The sequence below is a fragment of the Protopterus annectens genome, chromosome 2.part0 (genome assembly GCF_019279795.1).
Source record: "Protopterus annectens isolate FY-2018-M chromosome 2.part0, PAN1.0, whole genome shotgun sequence".
In the NCBI taxonomy this organism is placed as follows: Eukaryota; Metazoa; Chordata; order Ceratodontiformes; family Protopteridae; genus Protopterus; species Protopterus annectens.
This window is the reverse complement of record NC_056728.1, coordinates 1,568,287,550-1,568,311,415: the sequence shown is the minus strand read 5'-3', so window position 1 is coordinate 1,568,311,415 and position 23,866 is coordinate 1,568,287,550. Positions and strand designations below refer to the sequence as shown.

The window sequence follows — 23,866 nt, the reverse complement described above, 5'->3', positions numbered from 1 at the left end:
GTCTGATTGTCCCCCACTGGAGACAGTCGGAGGTCGAGTATCCCTGCACCAGAGAACCTGGCTAGACATAAAAGGATTCCTGGGTGCAGAGGATTATTTCCAGAGGTTATATAATGCCCTTTTTCCTTCCACTTCCAATCTTAAAAAGATCCCTGATGATCCGCCCTGACAGAGGGAACAAGAAGCAATACAAATACAAAAGCTGCTAGAACAGAGTCATCCAAGAGGTCCCACCACACCAGATAGAATCCGGAACTTACTCAAGGTTGTGTTTAGTGCCAAAGATCAACTCAGTTAACCAAAAGAATACTGATGAAATGTAGCGGTTTATTTTATGAGATGACCTGTGTGGTTTGCCTTTCGAGTTCTTAACAACTATCAAGACTTTTGTATTTAGCTTGTCGATTTCTTTTTGGATTTCACCTGCTAGTACTGGTGGAGCATCAACCACTTGTTTTTTTTAGTGCCAAAGATGACAGGACTGGAGACCAATTTTGGATCTCTCCAATTTAAACAAGTCAGTTCGATACCCCAAGTTTCAGATAGTCCAACCCCAAGTTTCAGATAGTCCCACTTCAGTCCATTCTCCATTTTCCATTTTCGGGGCAAGGACGACTGCATGTGATTGATAGACCTTCAGGATGCATACTATCACACAAAGTTGAACAGATGTTCCAGAAAGTTTTTACGCTTCCATTTGGGAACCAGTCATTAGCAGTTCAGACCCTCACCACAGCCCCCAAGGTGTTTATCAAGTACATGGCAGTAGTAGCAGCTCACTTAAGACTGCAGGGATTCCGGGTGTTTCCATGTCTAGATGACTGGCTCATTTCTGCCCCAACCAGGCATCAATTGATGGTAAGAGAAAAGGTTCTACTAACATGCTGTCTTCTGGGGATAGCCATAAACTATGAAATGTCTCATCTGTAACCAACTCAAAACTTAAGAGTTCTTAGGAGTGCTTTTCGACACAAAATCAACCATTGCTTCACTTCCCACTTCGAGTTCAGGTAATAAGATTACAAGTCAAAAAGATAATCTGCAGTATAAAGATTTCAGCCTGCTTGGTCCTTCAGGCTTTGGAATCAGTGGCAGCAGCAATAACATTAATACCATTAGCCAGATTTTACATGAGAATCCTTCAGTGGATGCTTGCCATGCAATGGTCAATACTTTGTTAATCCATGTCTACTCAGATTCAAATCACCCAGTTATGTAAGTGAAATTTCATGTGTTGTATTCAATCAGATCAAGCTGTACAAGGCTGTTTGTTTGTTCCCCCTCAACCAAAAGCCATAGTCGCGGGTGGGGGGACATTATCTAGGCAAGAATGTCCAAGGCACTTGGTTCCTCGAAGAGAGCAGTTTGCATATCAGTGTCCTAGAGATGAGAGCAGCACTATTGGCATTGCAGGCACTTCAGGATGCTCTTCCTTCAGGGACAATTGCAACTCAAAATGTCAACATGTCAGTAGTTTGGTACATCAGTAAACAAGGAGGGACCAGATCTTACCCCTTGTGTTGTGAATTGCTCACTGTGTAACAATGGGCGAGTTCATCCTACCTCTTTATTATTGCAGTGCACATTCCAGTGAAATCCAGCATGATAGCAGACAAACTGAGTAGGTGCATTCTTCTGTCTCACGAGTGGTCCCTCAACAAGTGTGTGACAGAATTGATTTTATGTCAGTGGGGCCAGCCTTGCTGCAGTCTTTTCACTTTTCGCCAAAATAACAAATGCAGCAGCTACTTTGCCCTCCTCCCCCTACAGGGGGAATCACCAAGGGATGCTCTTCTCCATGACCCAGTCTTCTTTATGCATATCCTCCAATTCCACTGATTCCAAAATTCCTGCAGAAAGCTGCCAGGTTGAAAAGCAAAGTAATCCTCATTGCACCTTACTGGCTTCGACAGATTTGGTTCCCCTTCCTTTGGCCGCACTTACTTCACCAACCTCAGATTCTGGATCTGACTCAAGACCTCCTTTCTCATCCGATGAGTATGATCCATCCGGGTATACCACACCTCAAGCTTATGGATTGGTTTCTCCAATCCCATTAATAGCCAGACAACCTATGCTCTCTTCACCTGTCTGACAAATGCTGTTATCTTGCCATAAACTGTCTACAAGGAAGCTGGTCAACAATTAATGTACAGTTCGCAGCAGTCTAGAATTTTCACATGGGATTTGATGGTTCTTCAGTCATGTCTCATAAACTTTGCAAAGCCTTTTTATGTGAAATGCTTCTCTTAAGACCTCCATTTAAAGATCCTACTCCCCCATGGGATTTGAATCTGGTGCTACAACCACTTACCCACTCCCCCTTTGAACCTGCAGCTAAATGTGATCTTAAATATCTTTCTTGGAAGACTATATTTTTAGTAGCCATTACTTCTGCTAGATGAATTTTGGAAATTCAGGCTTTATCTACAAAACCACCATATCTGATCTTTCACAAGGACGGAGTCACATTACAGACTAATGATCTGAAGTAGTTAACTTAATTTTATCTGCAACCTGTGGGTATACAGATCCGTATCGGATCCGAGCTGGCAACTTTTTTTCTAGCATCTACTCCAAGCTCCTCCCCTTACCCATAATGCCCATACCATCTCCTATCTTCCCCCAGATCTCGTTTGCCACGCCAGTAGTGTGCATCGTGGTCTCCTTTGCTCTGAGCTCAGGGATAGTAAGTGGTATTATTACTTGTATCTAGTGTGTGTTTTGAGTGATTTTTTTTCCCCTTCCTCCCCTTGTTTAGTGTATCGCTTGGTCGTCGCTTTAAAAAAAAAAAAAAAAAAAAATTTGCAAACTTGGTAGTTGTTAGGCCTGCCCTTCCCCTACCTGTGTTTGTGTGTGTTTTTTTCTGGTAGGTAGTATTTTTACTTTTGGGAGCAGGACTATGGTTTTCAAGAAATGTACAGTGTGTGGCCATAAGCTCTCCTCGGCTGATGGTCACACTTTGTGTTTGATTTGCTTGGGAGTGGCACATTTGTCTACTCAGTGTTCTATCTGCACCAGGTTCAATCTGAGGGCCCTTAGGGATCGGAAGGCCAAGTTAGTAGCCAAAGGCCTTCTCCCTGCTGCCATGCTGGAATCTGCCCTGGCCTCGGTTTCTTGTGTTCAACCTCCCACCCAGACAGGGGCTCAACCTCCCTGTTCTTCTTCTGGTGATGGGTCTCCTAAAGACAAATCTACAGTTAGCGTGGCTGACAAGGAAAAAGAAAAAGATAAAAAAAGGCACAGAGAGGATAGGGAGAAGAGAAAGGACAGACATCGCAAGAGATCCCCGGACAGGGAGCTCTTTCTTAGTCCCCCTTCTAAGGCCATGAGGCCTGTTTCTCCATGGCTCCAGTCTCCTCATTTCTCACTGGAGCCGTTGGAACATTCAGACCCGAGGCCTTCCTCCCCATTGCGCAGACCAGCCAGATCCGAGTCGGTGGCCTCTTTGAGGTCGACTCAGAGCTTATCGGACATGGACAGGATGATGCGGAGATTCATTCAGACCCCAGTACAGATGGGAGTCTTGCCAGGCCCTTCTCCCTCTGAAGGGGGGACGTACATGCCTTTTTTCCACCCCATCTCTCCTTCCACGATCCGTGCTTCGACTTCGGGGCTCTTGGATCCGAGGATTTTTGGAGCTGGTAGCTCGGTGCCGACGGTTCCTCCAACCTCGACTCCGGCTGTTATCTTGAGTTCCTCGGATCCGATTTGTTTGGATCCGAGCGACTCTCGGAGCCGCGGACAGGGATTCAGACCCGAGGGAATGGATTCTTTGGCTCCGACCTTTTCGGATCCGTTCCCTCGGACCTCGGGCTACCCTAGCTTCGGCTCCAGTCCCCACTTTGGATCCGGGGAGGGCGTCTTCCTTACTGGGTGCTAAGGAGGTCTGCTCTCCTCGGCTTTCTAAGTGGTGGAGAGAGTTCTCCCAGGGATTGAGACCCCAGCCCATCCCCTCGGATACCACCCAGGCCCCCCTGGATTTGGCAACGACTCCCTTCATCCTGTCTTAAGGACAGCCTGTGCCAGAGGATCTCGAGGTTAATTTCCCTGAGGAAACCCCTGTGGCTCATGAATCCCCTTCTGAGAGTCCCACTGAAGAGGGTCACCATAAGCGCAAGTGTAAAAGGAGGCACTTGGACTCCCCAGAGTCTCTCACTACGGACACTGACTTAGTTGAAGGAGAAGGTTCCCCCTGGTCACCTCCCGAAGACGTCTCCTTCGGAGAAATCATGGAGATCCTCCACCAGAGGGGAGGTTGGTCAGCCCCAAAACCTTCTGGGAATGAGTCAGTGTTCCTGGAGGCCTTTGGCACGGGCCCATCTACTTCCTGGGTGTCCCCGCCAGAGGACCCCTTGGTGGACCTCATCACCACGAGGGCATGGAAGGAGCCTGACACCATAGAGCCCATCCCCAAATGCCCTGACAAGATTTTATCTCCCCCTTCCGACAGACAACCTTGGTGAAAAGGAGCCCCAGTTTATGCTATGTTGGTTGCAGCGGCCACAAAGAAGGAACTAGCACAGGAGAGTTCCTCAGTCCACCCTCCAGACAAGGAGTCCAGGTTGGTGGATAGGTTTGGGTAACGCAGCTATTCCTCAGCAACCTTTTCGATCCGTGTGCTGAATTATTTGGCACATGTGATCCGGCTTCAGCGACACCTTGCTTCGGAATTCGCTGAGTCGCCCCCAGAGTCTTTATCGCCGATGGACAGACAGTTCTCGGCAAAAATGTCTACTCTGAAGTCAGTCTCAAACACATCGATGCGACTCCTTTCCCATGCCTCGGAAGGAGCAGCTAGGGTGGCTGGGATAGGCATAGCCATGAGGCGTCATGGCTGGCTCAGGTTGTGTCAGTTCGCGGACCCTTTCAAGGCGTGGTTTATCAACGCTCCCTACAACGGTTCTTCCCTTTTTGGGAAGACAGTACGCGACACACTTGTCCAGAGCGAAAAGGACAGAAAGACTTTGTCTGCCATCGGGATCCGCTTCTTTAACCCTCAACGGTCCTTCTCTAGGAATCAAAGAGGGCAGAAGAAGATGTGGTTCCGAAAATCTGTTTTCCCGGGATTCTCAGGACAACTATTCCCCCAGAGGCAGAGGGGGACAGGATCGACGCTGACCCAGAGGTAGAGGGGGTCCCAGGAATTTTGGGTCTAGGGTACCCTTTTCTGATAGACCCGGTCAGCAGCCCTGAGGGGTTGCCCGACTGTCCTTACACCCAGCGGCATGGGAGTCCATTATGACAGATTGCTGGGTGTTACAGATAATATCCAGAGGTTACTCTATACCATTTGTTGCCCCTTCAGATATTCCAAAACACCTCCCGGATGTTCCACCCACTCACAGGGAGGCCGCAGCTCTAGAGGTTTCAAAGCTGCTTCTCAAACGAGCCATCGAACAGGTTCCCCCCGATCAGTCTACTCAGGCGTCTACTCAAGGTTCTTTCTGGTGCCAAAAAAGACGGGGGACCTGAGGCCCATTCTAGACCTGTCAGCATTAAACCGGTCTGTAGCCAAATAGAAATTCCGGATGGTCACCCTACAGTCCATTCTACCTTGTCTCAGAGAGTGCGACTGGATGTGCTCGTTAGATCTCCAGGATGCTTACTACCACATCAAAATACACAGAAGCTCCTGGAGGTTTCTGCGCTTCCGGCTGGGAGCCAGTCATTTTAAGTTCAGAGCCCTACACTTTGGTCTTATCACAGCCCCCAGGGTGCTCACCAAGGTAATGGCAGTTGTAGCGGCTCATCTGAGGCTTCAGGGTATTCAGGTGTTTCCATACCTGGATGACTGGCTCTTCGCTGTGCCCAACAAGCATCACCTGTGTCTGGCCCGAGATTACTTCATTCGGCTTTCAGATCTACTGGGAATTACAGTCAATGTTCAGACATCCCATTTGCAACCAGTAAAAGTTCTAGACTTCATTGGGGCACGGCTAGACACTTTGCAGATGAATGTATTCTTAACTCCAGACAGGATCTTACACCTCAGGTGCCACATAGCGAACTCCAAGTCTCCAAAGGCGAGTGAGGTTCTCCGGGCTCTGGGCTCCATGGCTGCCGCCATATCGATTCTCCCTTGTGCGCCTTCACATGCGGGTTCTTCAATGTACTCTGGCTGTTCAATGGTCTTGGCTAGACCTGCCCAAGGAATTTCCGCTCAAGATCAGTCACGTCTGCAGGACGTCTCTTCTCTGGTGTTTAAATTCACCGTAGATATCAGAAGGACACCCCTTTGCGTCATCTCCAGTCCAAGCCACAGTGATCAAGGACGCCTCCCATCTCGGGTGGGGGGGGACACTGTTTGGGAAGGACAGTCCAAGACACATGGTCCCAGTCAGAGACCAAGTTGCACATAAATGTTCTAGAGATGAGGGCAGTGCTTTTAGCGTTGGAAGCCTTTCACACTGTCCTTCGTCTCGTATTGATTGCAATTCAGTCAGGCAACATGTCGGTTGTCTGGGATATCAACAAACAGGGGGGAACCAGATCCTACCCCCTATGTCGCAAGGCCATGAGAGTGTGGGAATGGGTGATTTCCACTGGTCGGTTTCTGATAGCAATGCACATCTCGGGGTGCTCCAACATTTTAGCGGACAGATTGAGTCTGGCCATTCTGATGCCATACGAGTGGTCTCTGAAACAGCCAGTAGCGGAAGAGATCTTCCTTGCATGGGGTCAGCCTTGCTGCGGTCTCTTCGCATCTGCTTCCAACGCAAAGTGCAGCGAGTTCGTCACTCTGATTCCTCACCAGGGGAAGTCCCCAGAGACACTCTAGTCCATGCTTGGCCCCCTGGGCTTCTGTATGCTTACCCACCATTGCCACTCTTTCCGAAGTTTCTTCAGAAAGCTTGCTGTCTATGGTGCAAAGTGATCCTCATTGTCACGTTCTGGCCTCGTCAGGTTTGGTTCCCATTCCTTTGGTCTTATCTCTTAGCTTCCCCCTGGGTTCTGGATCCCTGCCCGGATCTAATCTCCCATCTGTCGGGGGCCCGTCCACCCGATCTGGGCATCCTCAAGCTGACAGCCTGGTTGCTCTAGTTCCATTGATTGCCAGGACTCCCGGTCTTTCTTCCCCAGTAAAATCCATTCTGGTGGCTTCTCTTAAAGACTCCACTAGGAAACTTTATCGCAATAAATGGAAGCGCTTTTCCATTTGGGCCTCACAGAGAAAACTAGGTCCCTTTATAGCCTGTGTTCCAGCGGTGTTGGATTTCCTGTCTGGCATTTTTCAGCAAGGAGCTAATTCCTCCACAGTGAAAGTACAATTGGCAACCATTTCCAGTTTTCACGTTGTTGAAGGCAACATTGCCTTAGCCTCCTCTAGGCTATGTAAGGCTTTTCTTAAAGGTACTTTTCTGTTACATCCACCTGTCAAGGATTCAGTGCCTCCTTGGGGCCTTACCTTTGTTTTACAGGCATTGGTGGCTCCTCCTTTCGAACCTGCAGCTTCGGTGGACTTGAAATTTTTGTCCTGGAAGACCGAATTCCTAGTCACTATTACATCTGCTAGGAGGGTTTCTGAGATTAAAGCTCTGTCTGCCGTGCCTCCGTATTTGGTCTTCTACAAGGATAGGGTCTCTCTTCGTACTAATCCTTCCTTCTTACCCAAAGTGGCATCTGAAGCAATCATAAACCAGTCCATTAATCTGCCCATTTTCTTTCCTAACCTCCAAAATAAAGATGAATGCAAACTACTTTTGTTAGATGCTCATAGACATCTTCATTTTTATCTTCATAGAACAAAGTCTTTCCGCAAGACTGACCAATGGTTTGTTTCCTTTTCCAAAGCATTTATGGGTAAAGCTATTTCTAAAGTTTCTTTGGCCAGATGGATCACTCTTTGTATTTCACATGCCTACAAAGCAAAAGATTTATCTCCTCCTGGTATTGTTAAGGCTCACTCTACCAGGTCCATGGTGACTTCTGCTGCTTTTTGGTCTAGGGAGCCTTTGGACAACATTTGTGCAGCAGCGACCTTCATTTCCCATTACAAATTAGATCTGATTTCTAGGGGTAGAGCATCCTTTGGCTCTGCGGTGCTCAGGAATATCCTTCCATAAGGGCCTCTCAGGATTGGAGTAGCTGTGGACTCTGTCCCACAGGTTGTAGATAAAATGAAGTTAACTACTTCAGATAAAGAAGTTATGTACTCACCATAACGTTCCATCTGAGTAGTTATACTTCATTTTTGTGCAACATTCCCTCCCTCCTGTCTTTTCAGGTTGGTTCATTGGGCTGAGTTGCTTCTGTTTTTAGTTGCAGCAAACTCGATCTGAGGTAAGATAGGAGATGGTAGGGTATTATGGGTAAGGGGAGGAGCTTGGAGCAGGTGCTAGAAAAAAAGCTGCCGGCTCGGATCCAGTACAGATCCGTATACCCACAGGTTGCAGAAAAATGAAGTACAACTACTCTGATGGAACTTTATGGTGAGTACATAACTTCTTTTTTCCTTCCTTCCTAAGGTGGTCTCAGAATCTAATATTAATCAGTCCGTTAATTTGCCAGTGTTCTTTCTAAATTTTGCAAACAAAGCTGAGTACTTGCTACATTTACTAGATGTTCACAAGCAATTATGTTTTTACTTACATAGAACAAAAGACATCAGGAAATCTGGCCAATTATTTGTTTCATTCACATATGTCAAATTGGGGAAATGAGTAACCAAAGTAACCCTAGCCAATGACTTACTAATTGCATTTCATTTACTTATAGCAAATTGGGTCTCACCTTACCAAAACCATTACAAGCTCACTCAAATAGATCCATGGCATCTTCCTTTGTTTTTCAGACTAGCGCATCCGTGGATGACTTATGTGCAGCAGCAACTTCGGCTACCCCACACACTTTTGTTACTCATTATAAATTGGATTTCGTCTCCAGAGGCAGAGCATTATTTGGTTCAGTGGTGCTCAGGCGTATACTTCCATGAGTCCACACAGACTCTTGGATAACTGGGGACTCTGTCCCATTAGTTGAAGATAAAATGAAAATTGACATCATCAAATAAAGAAGTTATGTGCTTACCGTAATGTTCCATGTGTGAATATTTTCATTCTTCCTCAACTCCCCACCCACCAACCCCCGACCTTGAAAACTCTGAGGAGAATGTGGTTAAGCAACATCAGTGTTCTTTATATTGACCTGCAGATAAGGTGGTCTTCCTTGTTGACTACAAATGTTTCTTTGTAGTAATATCAGCAAACAAGATCTGAGGTACTTGGGATTGCTGCATTATAGGTAAGGGAAAAGCTCGAGAGTTCAAGGTTGCCATGAGCTTTTGCAACGGCTGAGTCGGATCTCAAGGATCGGATCCAAACCTATTAGTTGAGGAAGAATGAAAATGGGCAACACAGAAGGAATGTTATGGTAAGTACATGCATTCTTTTTTTGTAATAAAGTAATGGAAGGGAAATTATTTTCTTCAGCAACAAAATTAGTTTAAGTCTTGCCCAGTTGAGGTTACTTTACTAAAAGAGATGCTTGCAGCATTGCTTTTGTAGCATATTCCAGATGGGGATTTTAGATCCATTTGTGTTGCTTTGGAAGAGCCTGTGGTAAATTATTTTGCTTCCCAAAAAATAAGTTTCTAGAGTGGGCTACATGGTTATTGCTTTTGGAGGTGACCACATCCTTTAAAGAATATTTAACAGTCTTGCTAATATTTTTCCCCGAAACTACTTATGTGAAGTTGTTCTGTCTCGCCGTCCATTCTTTACTGATGGGTTCGGAGCCGATCCCTCGACTCCGATATGGCCAATTGCAAAGCTTGTGATCTTCAAATAGCTCGAGGCCAAGTCCCTATCTAGTTTGCCGCTGCAACAGATTGGAGGATCTGATTTAGCTCAGACCAGATAAGCACATTTTTCATTAAAATTTTCTAAAACAAGTTTTTTGCTAGTTAGTATTATTAAATAGGATTGTTTATAAAGCTTTTATAGCTTTCCAGTGTGTTTTCTCTTCCCATTTACTGTTTTTAATATAATTCTAGTTGGCCTCTTTTAGGCCTAGTTAGTAGTAGTAGTTTTCTTCTGGGTGTGGTCTGTCTAGTCTTTGTTTTTTTTTAGTTAAAGCTTAGTACAGTAAACCTCAGACATTGTAGATACAGCTTGCTGTGTTTTTATTCAGTGACCGTTGTCACATTTCTTAGGTAGTTCAGTAGCTTACATTTACTGTGTGGTCTTCTAGCCTTCTGTATTTTGGAATAAGGCTTAGTTCTTTATTACCGTTAAATATTTTACAGTAAATACTACTTAAATTAGATAAAGTTGTTTCTCAGCAGCTGTTTGTTTTTGTATAGGCTGCTTGTGTGAAATTGCATTTATACAGTGTGTGTGTGTGTGTGATTTTAGCCTGCTTTTATTAAGGCTTGTGTGGTAATTTTGTTTTCTTGTGTGGAAAATCTTTGTTATAGTTTTTTTGTGGTAACAGTAAATTTTTTCTAACAGTGGTATGGCTGAACAAGATAAGCACCCTAAGTTATTTGTCTTTTGGCTTTTCCCGGTTAGGGGTTGCCACAGCGGAACTCCGGTCCGCTAATGATTGGCAGTAGATTTTGACGAACGCCGAGGTGCCAGCTCGAAGTTCAACCTTCAACAAAGGCACGCCCATTTACGCATGTCTTTCGAACGCCCACCCAACTGCGGGGAGGACATTCAAAAAATGCCCAAAGTATGACCAGAAAATGTCAGTTACAAACAGCCACGTTAACTGTATTTACTGTCTAGGGGCTCTGCATTTACAAGACAGTTGTGCCATTTGTCATTCCTTCTCCTCTAGGGTGCTGCATTAAAGGAAGCGGAAACTGATGGATAGAGGCTTGCTGAAGCCTTCACTTCATGAAGCTTTGAGTGACCAGGATGGTTCCATTAGGTCTTCAAAGTCTTCCAAGACATTGGACTCGAAAAAGTCAAAGAAGTCATCGACTTCGGCTCCACTGCCCTCAGAACCCGACAGTCTTTTCCTTTTGGGAGCCGGTCCCCAGTCTTGGAACCGGTCTCCAAAGTGCAGAAGAGTCCTATTCTCCAGTCGGTACCACCTTCGGTACAATCTTCTCAATCATTTATCAGCTTGTCGGATCTGGACGTGGATTGTATGATACAGAAGCTGTTGTCGGCACCAGCATTAGCCAAAGTGTTATCGGCTTTGACCCAAATGGTTTTGGAGCCGAAAACCATTGCACTGACTCTTTCTGTTCTTCCTCTGAGCCATGCCAGTCCTTTGGAGCCAGAGGAGGGAGACCTGATGTTAGTGCTCCGGTGTCTTCAGCTCCGTGTACTCTGACATCCTCGGTGCCTATCGAAGACTCTAGTAGCCAACACTCTCTGGTCGGGTCCGGGGAGGACAGTCGGACTGACTTGTCAGTTCTGACTTTGCCTCTCGGGGCCTCGGCTCGGATGAGATCAGCTCCTACCTTGGGCTTAGAGCCTCAGATCCGTCGGGTCCCTCACATCGGAGCAGAGGTGCTTTCGATGCCATGAGGGGAGAGTCTTGTCTCCTAGGACATCCTTGACCTTAGGTCTGCCCTCCTCCCCAAAAGTGCCTGTGTATGCTTCTGCATCACACGTCCTCACTAAGCATAGTAACCCAGAGCCTCAGGAAGCCCCAATGGGTGGCCCCTGCTCTTCCAAGACCTCACCAGAGGCCCCTACTGATGAGGTCCCCAGGAAGAGATTGTGCAAGAGGAAGCACCTAGACTCCCCACAGGAGTCTCTCACATCGGATACTGACTTAGATGAGTCAGAAGGGTCCCCACGGTCCCCCTCTGAGGATATCCCCTTCGCTGAGATACTTGAGATCCTTAGGTAGAGGGGTGATTGGCAGTCCAAAATCTGTACCAAGGATGAGTCCATTCTCCTGAAGGCTTTCGGGTCTCAGCCCTCCAACTCTTGGGTGTCTCCGCCCTTCGATGAGCTGATGCAGCTGGTCTCACAAAGGAAGTGGGAGTCTCCAGATACCATGGAGCCTGTCCCTAGGAGGCCTAATAAATTTATTTCTGCCCCACTTGACAAAACATTCTTAACTAAAGGTGTTCCTGTTGATGCCATGGTGGTGGTGGCGGCCACCAAGAAGGAAATGTCTGAGACTTCTGAATCTATCCATCCACCTAACAGAGACTCCAGGATTATCGATAGATATGGAAAGCGCATGTTCAGTTCAGTGACATTTGCTGTCCGTTCGCTGAACTACTTAACCCATTTTACTAGGTTGCAAAGAGATATCCTTCAGGAGTTAGGAGATTCTCTTCAGAGTACAGTAGCTTCAGGAGCCTCCAACAAAGTTGCTGCCCAGCTTACTACCCTAAATTCTATTGTCAACTCATCCATGCGTCTCATATCTTTATGCAGCTGATGGAATGAGTAGGGCAGCGGGTACAGGAATTGCTCTTAGGAGACATTCTTGGATGCGGTTGTGTTCCTTCACGGAGCCCTTCAAGTCATCCTTCGTGAACACTCCTTTTGATGGCTCGTCCCCTTTCGGGCCTAAAGTGAAGGAAACCTTAACCAGGTGTGAACAGGCTGGAAAGACTCTGTCGGCCGTCGGGGTCCGTTTTTCCACCCCTACTCGACCCTATCCAAAAGGTCAAAGGGGAGGAAAAATGTGGTTCCGAAAAGTCCAAGGAGTCTTTCAGGACACACATGGTGAACCCCCCCTCCAGGGGCAGAGGAGGGGAAATAATGGAAGACGCCACCCTCGCGGCAGAGGGGGTTCGCAACACCAGGGTGACAGCGATCACTTCCCTGGGAAGCCCTACCAGCGCTCCTAAGAGGAGGCCCAACTGTCCTGCTCTGCAGACAGTTGGGGGTCGCTTGTCTTTGTACCCAGACACCTGGCTCAAAATAACAAAAGACAGCTGGGTACAAAGTATCATTTCCAAAGGGTGTTTCATTCCATTCGTCACACCCCCCCCATCGTAAGAAAAATCCCGGAAGTTCCACCCAGTTATAGGGAACAGGCAACTGAAGAGGTCCAAACGTTGCTAGCAAAAAGAGTCCTCCAACCAATCCCAGCAGACCAAACAGGATCTGAAGTTACTCAAGATTATTTTTGGTTCTAAAGAAGACGGTGGACTGGAGACCCATATTGAACCTCAGCAGACTGAACCAATACGTAAAGAAAGAGAAGTTTCGGATGGTCACGCTTCAGTCAGTACTTCCCTTCTTAGGGAAAGACAATTGGATGTGCTCGATAGATCTCAAGGATGCGTACTACCACATAAAAATGGTCAGGCCATCCAGGGATCACCTGCACTTCTGGCTGGGAGCCAATAATTACCAGTTTCGAGCCCTGCCCTTTGGTCTCACTACAGCCCCCAGAGTGTTCACCAAATGCATGGTTGTGGTCACGGCTCACCTGAGGCGTCTAGGATTCCAGGTATTTCCGTACCTAGACAGTTGGCTCGTTACCGCCACCACCAGGCATCAACTCATTCAGGCCAGGGAGTCCACTCTGTCGCTGTGCAGTCATCTGGGTATTACAATCCTCTCAGAAAAATCTGCCTTGTCGCCATCGCAGCATATCATTTTTATCGGGGCAGAGTTGGGACACCACCACCACTCTAAGACTTCCAGTGGAAAGAGTCCTTCTCATTTGTCAACGTCAGCATCCTGATGTCAAAAGACAAAGCACCAGCATCGGAAGTTCTGAAAGTATTAGGCATGATGGCAGCAGCAGTTCTAGCCATGCCACTAGCTCAGATGCACATGCGGGTACTTCAATGGCTGCTGTTTACTCAATGGTCTTACCAAGAGCTACCCATGAATTACACTATAATGATCACAAATTCTTGCAAGAAGGACCTTCAGTGGTGGTTGACCTCACTTCATGTCACGATAGGACGCCCATTTGTGCTACTCCCTCCAGCAGCCACTGTGACCACGGACACTTCCCTGATAGGGTGGTTGCGGCATTTTCAGGGAAAGACTGCCCAAGGAACATGGACCGACCAAGAGACGCATCTGCATATCAATGTCCTAGAGATGAGAGCAGTGTTTTTGGCACTGCAGTACTTTCAGGACTCTCTTCCTCTGGGTACAATTGCGATTCAGACAGACAACATATCGGTGGTCTGGTATTTGAACAAACAGGGAGGAACCAGATCGTACCCCCTTTGTCAAGAGGCTCTCAGAGTTTGGCAGTTGGCTGTTTCCACCCAGCGCTTTCTGTTGGCAACACACATCCCAAGGAGATCCAACGTGATAGCAGGCAAACTGAGCATGGCAATCTTGTTGCCTCATGAGTGGTCCCTCAAGAAAGAAATTACAGACAGGATATTCTGCAGGTGGGGCCAGCCTTGCTGCAACCTTTTTGCCAGTCACATGAACATGAAATGCAGAAGCTATTTTGCCCTGATTCCCCTTCCGGGAAAAGTCCCAAGGGACGCACTCGTACACGATTGGCCTCCGGGTCTCCTCTATGCATTTCCACCAATCCCGTTGATACCCAAGGTTCTACAGAAAGTAAAATCCCTGGGAAGGACCATCATTCTTATAGCCTCTCACTGGCCTCGTCAGATTTGGTTCCCCTTCCTTCGACTTCATTGGAGGCTCCTTGGATCCTGGACCCAGTTCCAGACCTTCTGACCCATCCGTCGGGGGACCTTCATCCTTCTTTGCAGTCCCTGAAGCTGACAGCTTGGCTGCTTCAGTTTTCATCATAGCCAGGTTCCATAACCTTTCCAATGAGATGAAACAGATCCTTTTGTCCTCTCATAAATCTTCTACCAGAAAGCTATATCTGAGCAAATGGAAGAAATTTTCTTTATGGGCCTCTAAAAATAATATTGATCCTTACCAACCTCCTATGGCTTCCATATTAGAGTTCTTGACTATGATTTTCATCAAAGGAGCTGCAGCAGCAACCGTTCGGGTTCAGTTGGCTGCTATTTCTAATTTTCATCTTGGATTTGAAGGTTTGAATATCATGTCTCACAAGTTATCCAAAGCATTTCTCAAAGGGACTTTTCATATTAGGCCATCTTTGAAATCTCCCTGTTCTCCATGGAATCTAAATTTTATGCTTTCACGTATAATTCTCCCTCCATTTGAGCCAGCTTCATGTTGTGATCTCATATTTTTGTCTTGGAAGACCATCTTTCTGGTAGCTATCACTTCTGCCTGCAGAGTGTCAGAGCTTCAGGCGTTATCCATCAAGCCTCCCTATTTGATATTTCATGCTGACAGAGTATCACTTAGAACAAATCCCTCATTCTTGCCCAAAGTTTGCACTGAAACCAATCTCAACCAAGTTATTAATTTACCAGTTTTCTTCCCCAATCATTTTAACAATTTAGAGTATATGCTGCACAAATTTGATGTTCACAGATAGCTCAGATTCTTTTTGGATAGAACAAAAGATTTCATGAAATCAGACCAGCATTTTGTTTCATTCTCAGACTCCAGGAAAGGGAGACCAGTGGCTAAAACTACTCTGTATAAATGGTTATCTGATTGTATCACCTTTGCCTATTTAGCTGCCAGTATACCTTTGCAACACAAGATTAAAGCACACTCAACCAGAGCAGTTTCTACATGATCTGCCTTTTCTGCCAGACTTCCCATTGATAACATTTGTGCAGCAGCCACTTGGTCAAAACCTCATACCTTTATCACTCATTACAAAGTTGACAAGGCCTCCAGGGACAGGGCCTCCTTTGGATCCATGGTCCTGAGAAATATACTCCCGTGAGCCACCCGAGGTTGATGGTGCTTGGGATGCTATCCATCAGTAAAGAATGAACGGCGAGATTGAACAACTTCACATAAAGAAGTTCTGTACTTAACATAACGCTCCATGTGAGTTGTTCATCTCGCCTTTATTCTTGCGTCCCTCTCTCCTACCCCCTCCTGGGCTAATAGATGACCAAGATACTGGATCCATCCTGGTTACTCAAACCTTCTCTTCCTTTTCTCTAGGAATGTAACAATGACATATGGTATTAGTATATGCAGCAAATAAGATCTGAGGTAATTCACACATGCATCATTGGATAGGAACTTGGCCTCGAGCTATTTGAAGACCTCGAGCTTTGAAATTGGCCGTATCGGAGCCGAAGGATCGGCTCCGAAACCCATCAGTAAAGAATGAAGGCGAGATGAACAACTCACATGGAATGTTATGGTAAGTACATAACTTTTTTACTATGTATATAAAACTACTGATACTGTGTGAGTTTTTTTTTTTAATACTCATTTCAAATCCGCATACATTTGGAATCCGAATCAACAGTTCTTTCAGAATCTGTAACTGACTGCAACTAACAATAAAATTGTTTAAGAAGGTTAAACATCTTTGTAAAATGCTGAAGATACTAAAAGCTATTTATGGAAGAAGAAATGGCTTCTTTGTTCTCTCTTGCAGTTGCTTCTTTCATTGTGTGCCTCACCTTTTATTTGACTTTCATGTGTGCTTTTTCAACTCCTTAGCAATAGAAGTGGGAAATGTAGTGCACACGCTCCTATCCACTGCATGACACCACTGAGTACGCCAGCTAGCACGTAAAAAAACTTTGGCAAGGAGTGAGTAGTAAAGTAGGATGAGTTCCACACAGGTTACTCATTACTGTGGGCCCTCACAATGATCAGCTGACATGGTGAGTACTTGCATAACTGTTTCTCATGAGTACTGCACACAATGTTTTTTTTTTTTTTTTTTTTTAATATGTACTTGATATGCCCTGCCTGTTTAGACCACACAAGTTTTATATTGATATTTGAACTGTTTGTGTAGCTGTACAACATGGAATCTTTTGCATAAAGTGCACTCATTTTGTAAAATATGAATATTTATGTGCATTTTCTGTTGTACAAAGCAGTACTAAAGTATTTTTTACATTGTGTTTTACAGAGCATTACTAATGTAAATATTTTCTTTAAAAAAAGTTGGACAGGTTTGTGAAGTTGTGGCTCTGGGTACAGGAGAGGTGCAATTCAGTAAAAATATTCAGATTGACGGACGGGTTGTTCATGACTCCCATGCTCTTGTCACTGCAAGACGTGCCCTGGTTAGGTATGTACTGAATTGTTATACTGTTGTCTTTTTAATGTACTGTATGTGCATTGAATTTTTGACACTGCTACTACGTACACTTGTTAGTCTAACCACTTTATACTTGGTCTTCATAGGTTGTAGGTAGTTAATTAGGCAAGTGATCTAGTAGACCATTAAGGAGTCTAGCCCAGTTTCCCAATTACCCTAGAGCACTAAGTGGTTAAATTACTTGCTCAGAGTTGCGCAGTGTATAAGTGAAGGTTGAGGGAGTCAAACCCTAGACTTTAGGAAGAAACTTGTTAGCTCGTAGCCTCAATCCTGTGCTCTTTCCTTGGTTGTATTTTCCAGTGTAACATATTGGTGGAGTTCTGGAATGCTAATCATCTTGGCCAATGGCCTGGCTAGATACAGCGATGGTTTATTTTTTCATTTGTTAATGAGGGAAGTGGGTTGGCCTCATTTTAAAACCTTTTCAAGATGCCCGAGTCACATAGAGAGATAAAGCCAGACTATGGCCCAGTGACCCTGGTTTGATTAGCGGCTTGGGTGTCTGACGGATCAGCAGGGAGGGATGGGTTTTATCCCTGGAGATGAGATTGGTGACAGATATCTGCCACAATAAGCCCTTGTGGAGACAGGGGATGTTATCTAGCTAGGAAGGCTAGGTCCAAAGAAAGGTAAGGGGTGGGGACATGGCTGAGCTGCTGCAGATGTGGGGTGATACGCTGCACATCTCTATTGCATGCCCACCCCTCAGATTGATACCAGATCGGGACGGAAGGAGGGTAGATCATAATTAAAAAAAAAATCCCCCCCAGCAGCTAGAAGATGGCCAAGATCCCCCAGAATGCTGTTAAAATCTGCACATGCCCTAACCAGCATCATAGAAAGTTCATGGGTGTTGAGCAGCTGGTAGACATGGTAGTGGATGTGTGACACTGGGGTAGGCTTGACATAGGATGAAACAGGAGGGCCACAAAAGAAAAATTGTTTCTTAACTTTTCAACCATGACCCAAGACAAAGGCAGCACTGTATAAAGGCGAAGAGTATTCCATGCTTCGTGGAAAGGTAGCTACCGTCAAGTGGAAACTGCAGGTCGTTGTAGGATATTTTAATAAGAGATGTCTTTGTTGTATAAGCCTCAACTTGTGCTTGACATTTTAAAGGTGTGCACTGCTAGAAAGTTTCTTCTTCTACTCTGATTTCCCTGACTGCATCTGTTCCGATACCCTCTGATCAGAGTGGGTCTTTGAGCCGAGATGTTGTTGCCAGGTCTGAGGGAGTTGGGTTAGTCTCCGATTTTGTCAGATCCATCCCTCCCTCTCTGAGCTTTGGCCTTGGACAGCTCAGAAGCTATTCTCACCTTGAGGCTTGGATCTGTGGATGTCTCCGACCTACCTTCGGAAGCTTTGGCTCCAAGGAGTGAGAGGGTTTCCTCTGGTCCCTCGGTGTTCAAGGTGGTAGAAGGGCTTTTTTCTCTCCATAGTGAGCTGTCTTATATTTCGGATCCTACCCCATTCCCTCATTAGCTCCAAGATCTGAGTCCATTAGACCTACTCCCAGGGGACGGCCAGTTCCAGTTAGTCTCCAGGTAGTTCCATTAGAGGAACTTTCCCTTTCTTCCAACAGCTCCCCTGAACATCCCACAGAGGTGGTTCCTTGGAAGAGGACCTGTAAGAGGAGACACATGGGAGTCTCTCACAGAAGACACTGATTTTGATGAGGGAGAACAATCCCCCAGATCACCACCTGATGACATCTCCTTTGGAACTATTCTAGAAATCCTTAAGCAGAAAGGTGGTTGGTCATCCCAAACTCCTTCTCCTGAAGTCTTGGTGTTCCTGGAGGCGTTTTATTCTGAACCATGTACATCTTGAGTGAGCCCCCCCAGTAGACGAAATTGACCTGGTTTCCTGACGGGCACTGTTGAGCCCATTCCCGAGCACCTGGAGAAGTGTTTGGTTCCTCTTTCGGACAGACCTCATTGGAGCAAAGGAGTTCCTGTTGATGCTTTGGTGGTGGCATCAGCCACTAAAAAAAGAGCTAGCACAGCTCTTCTGTCCACCTGCCCAACAGGGAGTCCAGAGCGTTGGTCAGATTTGGAACGTGAGTGTTTGCCTCAGCTACTTTTGCTTTGAGATTGCTTAGTTATATGGCACATTTTAATAAGCTGCAAAGAGATTTGACAAAAAAACTATCAAATACTGTCTTTCTGTCCATGTCTGCTGAGGATTTCAAAAAGACTTCTCAGTTGGCAAGTCTTTTGCCTATTTTGAATGTTTCAATGAGGTTGATCTGATCTGTCATGCAGCTGAAGGTATTGCATGAGCAACTGGTTCAGGGATAGCCATTAGGAGACATGCCTAGGTGCGGCTATGCGACTGCCAAGCTCTTCAAGGCATCTTTTGTTAATCCCACTTTTGATGGCACTTCTTTGTTTAGGTCATCAGTTAAGGACACGCTTACGCACAGTGAACAAGAAGACACTGTCTGCCATGAGAATCAAGTGTAGCCCACAATGGACCTTCTGAAGAAACCCACGAGGTGGTAGGAAGATGTGGTTCTGTAAGTCTCTGGCATCTTCCCAGGATTCATTGGGGATAACTCCTCCAGAGGCAGAGGAAAAAATTTTAATTGCAGACATTGCCTTTGAGGTAGAGGAGGCCTGCAGCACAAGGGCTTTAGAGATTACTATTTAGACACACCCTATCAGTGCTCCTGAAGCACTGCCCAACTCTGGAGGTAGTTAGGGGTTGATTCTCTGTGCACCTAGACACTTGGACAAATATCACAACAGATTTATGTGTGCTAAGAATGATATCCAGAGGTTACTGCATACCCTTTTCCCTTCTTCCTCCTTGTCAAAGGAAGAAACTTCCCAACTTTCCACCCAGTCAGAAGAAGGAAGTAGCACAAGAAATACAAAAGCTACTAGAAAAAAGTCATCCAGAAGGTCTCACCTGACCAGACAGAATTCAGAACGTACTCATACTTCTTTTTAGTGCCAAAGAAAACTGGGACCTCAGACCCATTTTGGATCTAAGCGGTTTGAACCAGTATGTAATGAAGGCAAAGTTCCGAATGGTCGTGGTTCAGTCCATCCTGCCTTTTTTTGCACAAGGACAACTGGATTTGCTCCAGATCTGTAATGCCTTGGGCATTTCAATCAGTCTTGCCAAATCAAAGCTTGTTCCAGTTCAGAGTGTGGAATTCATCAGAATGCTTTTAAACACTACAACTCAGGTGGCTTTTTACCTCTGCACCGCATTACTTCTATAAAACATCAAGTTTAGGATATCCTTTCTCATCCTTCTCCTCCAGCAGGATTATTGCTTCGAGCACTGCGGTCTGTGTCAGTGGCCATAATACTGCTTCCCTTAGCATGCTTTTATGTGAATTCTCCAATGGACCTTAGCACTACAGTGGTCAATTCTACATCAGCCCCTCTCTTTTCAAATAACTCACCCTGCTTTGCAAGCTTCACATTTGTTGGTGGATTCAGTCCGATGATCTCTTTCTGGGCAGATCTTTTATTCTTCCAAATTCAATTGCTACAGTGACCACAGATGCTTCTCGGGTGGGGTATTTCTTGGGAAGGACGATCCAAGCCATGTGGGCCCCCCAAGAGACCAAATTGCATATCAACGTCCTAAAGATGAGAGCAGTCCTTTTAGTGTTGCACTCATTTCAAGAAACCCTCCCCCTGGGGACTGTTGCAGTTCAGACGGACAATATGTCAGTAGTCTGGTACATCAGCAAGCAAGGAGGAACCTGATCTTACCCCCTGTGTAGAGAGGCCTTAAGAGTTTAGAAATGGGTAATCTCTTCAGACCACTTTCTATTTGAGAGACATCCCGGGGAAAAACAAAGTGCTGGCAGACAAACTAAGCAGATCTGTTCTGATGCCTCATGAGTGGTGTCTCAGTCAGTAGTAAATATGATCTTCAGGCATTGGGGCCAACCTTGATGTGATCTATTTGCTACTCCTCTCAACAACAAGTGCAGCAAGTACTTCTCTTTGATACCCCCTCAGGGGGAGGCACAGCGAGATGCTGTGCTTTACACTTGGCACTCAGGTCTCCTTTATGCTTACCCTCTTCCACTGATTTCAAAATTCTTACAGAAAGTAAGCAGGCTGAAGAGCTCAGTAATCCTCATTGTTCCCTTCTAGCCTCAGCAAGTATGGTTCCCCTTAATACAGTCTCTTCATTATCCTCCATGGATACTGGAGCCTCTTCAGGATCTTCTGTCTTACCCATCAGGCATTCAACATTCCAGCCTTCACACCCTCAAGTTAACCACATGATTTCTCCACTTCCAGTATTAGTTATAGTCTAGGCTCTTTTCCCCAGTTCACTATATTATTTTGGCTTCCTAAAATGTTTCTACCAAGAAAGTCTATAGAAACACAAAGGGTTTTCTGTTTGGGCTTCTAACCAGAACAACCTTTTTTTCTGCTCCAACCTCTGCTATTCTTCATTTTCTAACAACTGCTTTTAAGGAAGGAGACAGCTTTTCTACAATTAAACTTCATTTGGCAGCAATTTCAAATTTCCATTCAGGAAATAAATCTTTCTCCCTGACTTCCTCCAGATTGTATTAAGCATTTGTGAAGGGCATTTTTCTTCTCAGACCTCCAACAAAGGATCCTTCACCACCTTGAAACTTACTGTGGTTCTTCAGGGTTTAACTTAGAATCCATTTGAAGCATCTGACAAATGTGATCTAAAATTTCTGTAATGGAAAATGGTCTTCTTGGTAACTATAACTTCAGCAAAAGAATTTCTGAACTCCAGCCTCTATCAGTAAAACCCCCTTACATTGTTTGTTATAAAGACAAGGTTTCTCTATGAACTAACCCTTCCTTTGTACCTAAAGTTACTTCTGAAAATAGCCTCAACCAATCCATTAATTTATCAGTCTTTTTTCTGAATTTTTCTCATAAGGTAGAGTACATGGTACACCTCCTTGATGTGCACATGCAACCATGTTTTTATCTTCATAGAACAAAACAGTTTAGAAAAATCAGATCAGCTTTTTGTATCCTTGTCCTCAAACTGCCTGGGTCAGTCATTCTCTAAAGTTACCCTAGCTATATGGATTAAAGACTGCATTTCATTGATTTAGTCTCAAAAAGATCTAATTTTACCAAGACCTCCCCAACCTTATTCAGCAAAATTTTTGGCCAATTCATCGGCCTTTTGGTCAAGAATCGCTATTGACGACATTTGTGCAGCAACCACATTGGCCCAAGGCTCACGCCTTTGTCTCACATTACAAATAGGACATCATATCTAGAAATAGATCCTCCTTTGGTTTGGTGGTACTCTGGATCCTTCCATGAGGCCATCTAAGGTCTGCGTTACTTGGGACTGTGTCCCATTAGTTAAGAAGAATGAAAAGGACAGCATCAGATTTTATAAGGTATGTACTCGCCATAACCTAGCATCTGTGTTGTCTATTTTTATTTTTCCCCACCTTCTCCCATACATTTCCCATCCTTTTTTCTTCTGGATGAACCTATTGGACTGTGTTTGGAACCTATTGTTCCAGGTTAGAGCCCTGTCTTTATTTCTGTCTATCCTGTTTCTCTCTTGGACAAGTGGGAGATTAGGCAGCAGACTTCATCTGAGGTAGGGGGGGTGGAATAGAGTATTATGGGTAGATGGAGGAGTTTGAGAGCTGGATCTGAAGTCTAGTGTATATGGCCAAGTCGAACCCATTAGTCAAGAAGAATGAAAATGGACAACACTGATGCCAAGTTATAGTGAGTAGATAACTTATAATTTTTCTGTTTCCTACTTTTGTTATTTAGTGCTTGTTAGTGGCTATTAATACAAACAGTTTTGTTCAGTCATTCATTGGTGCACATCCACTGAAACACCTGATCTTTTTCATACTTAAACTGCAGCAGACCAGCCCACAAGCATATCAACGACCGTGTCTCAAAATAGAAACAGCAGCTACTGTTCAAAGATATGACCATGATGATGATGTACGTTGAACAAAGAAGCGTCTATATTACATAATCAAACTTTTAAAAGTTCGAACATCATATAGTTGACACCATATGATCAAACTTTTAAAAGTTTGAAAATGCAATAAAAAAAAATAAACCAAGAAAAAAACCTACCTGAACAGTTTAAGCGGGGGAGTACCCCCCACACCTCCCACTCTTTAAATATACCAACTCCGAGATCTCACTACAGTGCAAAAAAGGGAAATCTTCCCATTCTGCACTGTACGGAGATCTCCGTTGAAACATTCGAACTTTTAAAAGTTTGATCATATGGTGTTGGCCATATGACTTTCGAACTTTTAAGAGTTTGACAACTTGATATAGACCCAACAGGGAAGAAGCTAAAACCTTCTAAGTGTTCTTGCATTTCCTAGATCATGAGTGAATACCCATGCCAACACTACCTTTACTGTTTAGGTAAGGAGCATGGCACAAAGTGTTTCATTCAGGCTGCTCATGTGCAAACAGAGAAGAGAAGCCTGAGTATTGCTGTAGTCCCATTAAGATGGTGGTTGTGGAAGGTGACTAGCATAGATTTCCAATGTCTGTACCAGATTAATATCAGAAGATCAGTGGGTCAGAGCCTAGACTGCAGTCACATACACCTCTGTGATGTCCACCCATGAAGTAGTTCATGTGGGCTGCCATTTCTCTCTCTGCTAGCAAGGAGGTAGACTTCATGACAAATATTTAACAGGTGGCCACTGTGTTGAATCCCCAAAGTCGTCATAGAGTGTGTGTCTGTGTGTCCACACCATATGATGGGGACTGGGTTGCACTGCTCGTATGAAGGTCTTCATATTGATCACTGCTGCAGAGCCTTAGCTATACGAGTTGTATCCTGCCAAGTATAT

The 23,866-nt window shown here is 45.1% G+C and overlaps 1 protein-coding gene across 6 annotated transcripts in view; it reads left to right on the top strand.

Moving 5' to 3' along the window:
• The window catches only part of ADAD1 (adenosine deaminase domain containing 1), a 2,301,686-nt gene that overhangs the window by 1,214,999 nt on the left and 1,062,821 nt on the right, over positions 1-23,866 (top strand). For all 6 annotated transcript variants that reach the window (XM_044061675.1, XM_044061674.1, XM_044061678.1 and 3 more), the window contains one exon: positions 16,884-17,010. In XM_044061675.1, the coding sequence (XP_043917610.1) occupies positions 16,884-17,010 (127 nt within the window). The remainder of the gene's footprint in view (positions 1-16,883; positions 17,011-23,866) is intronic.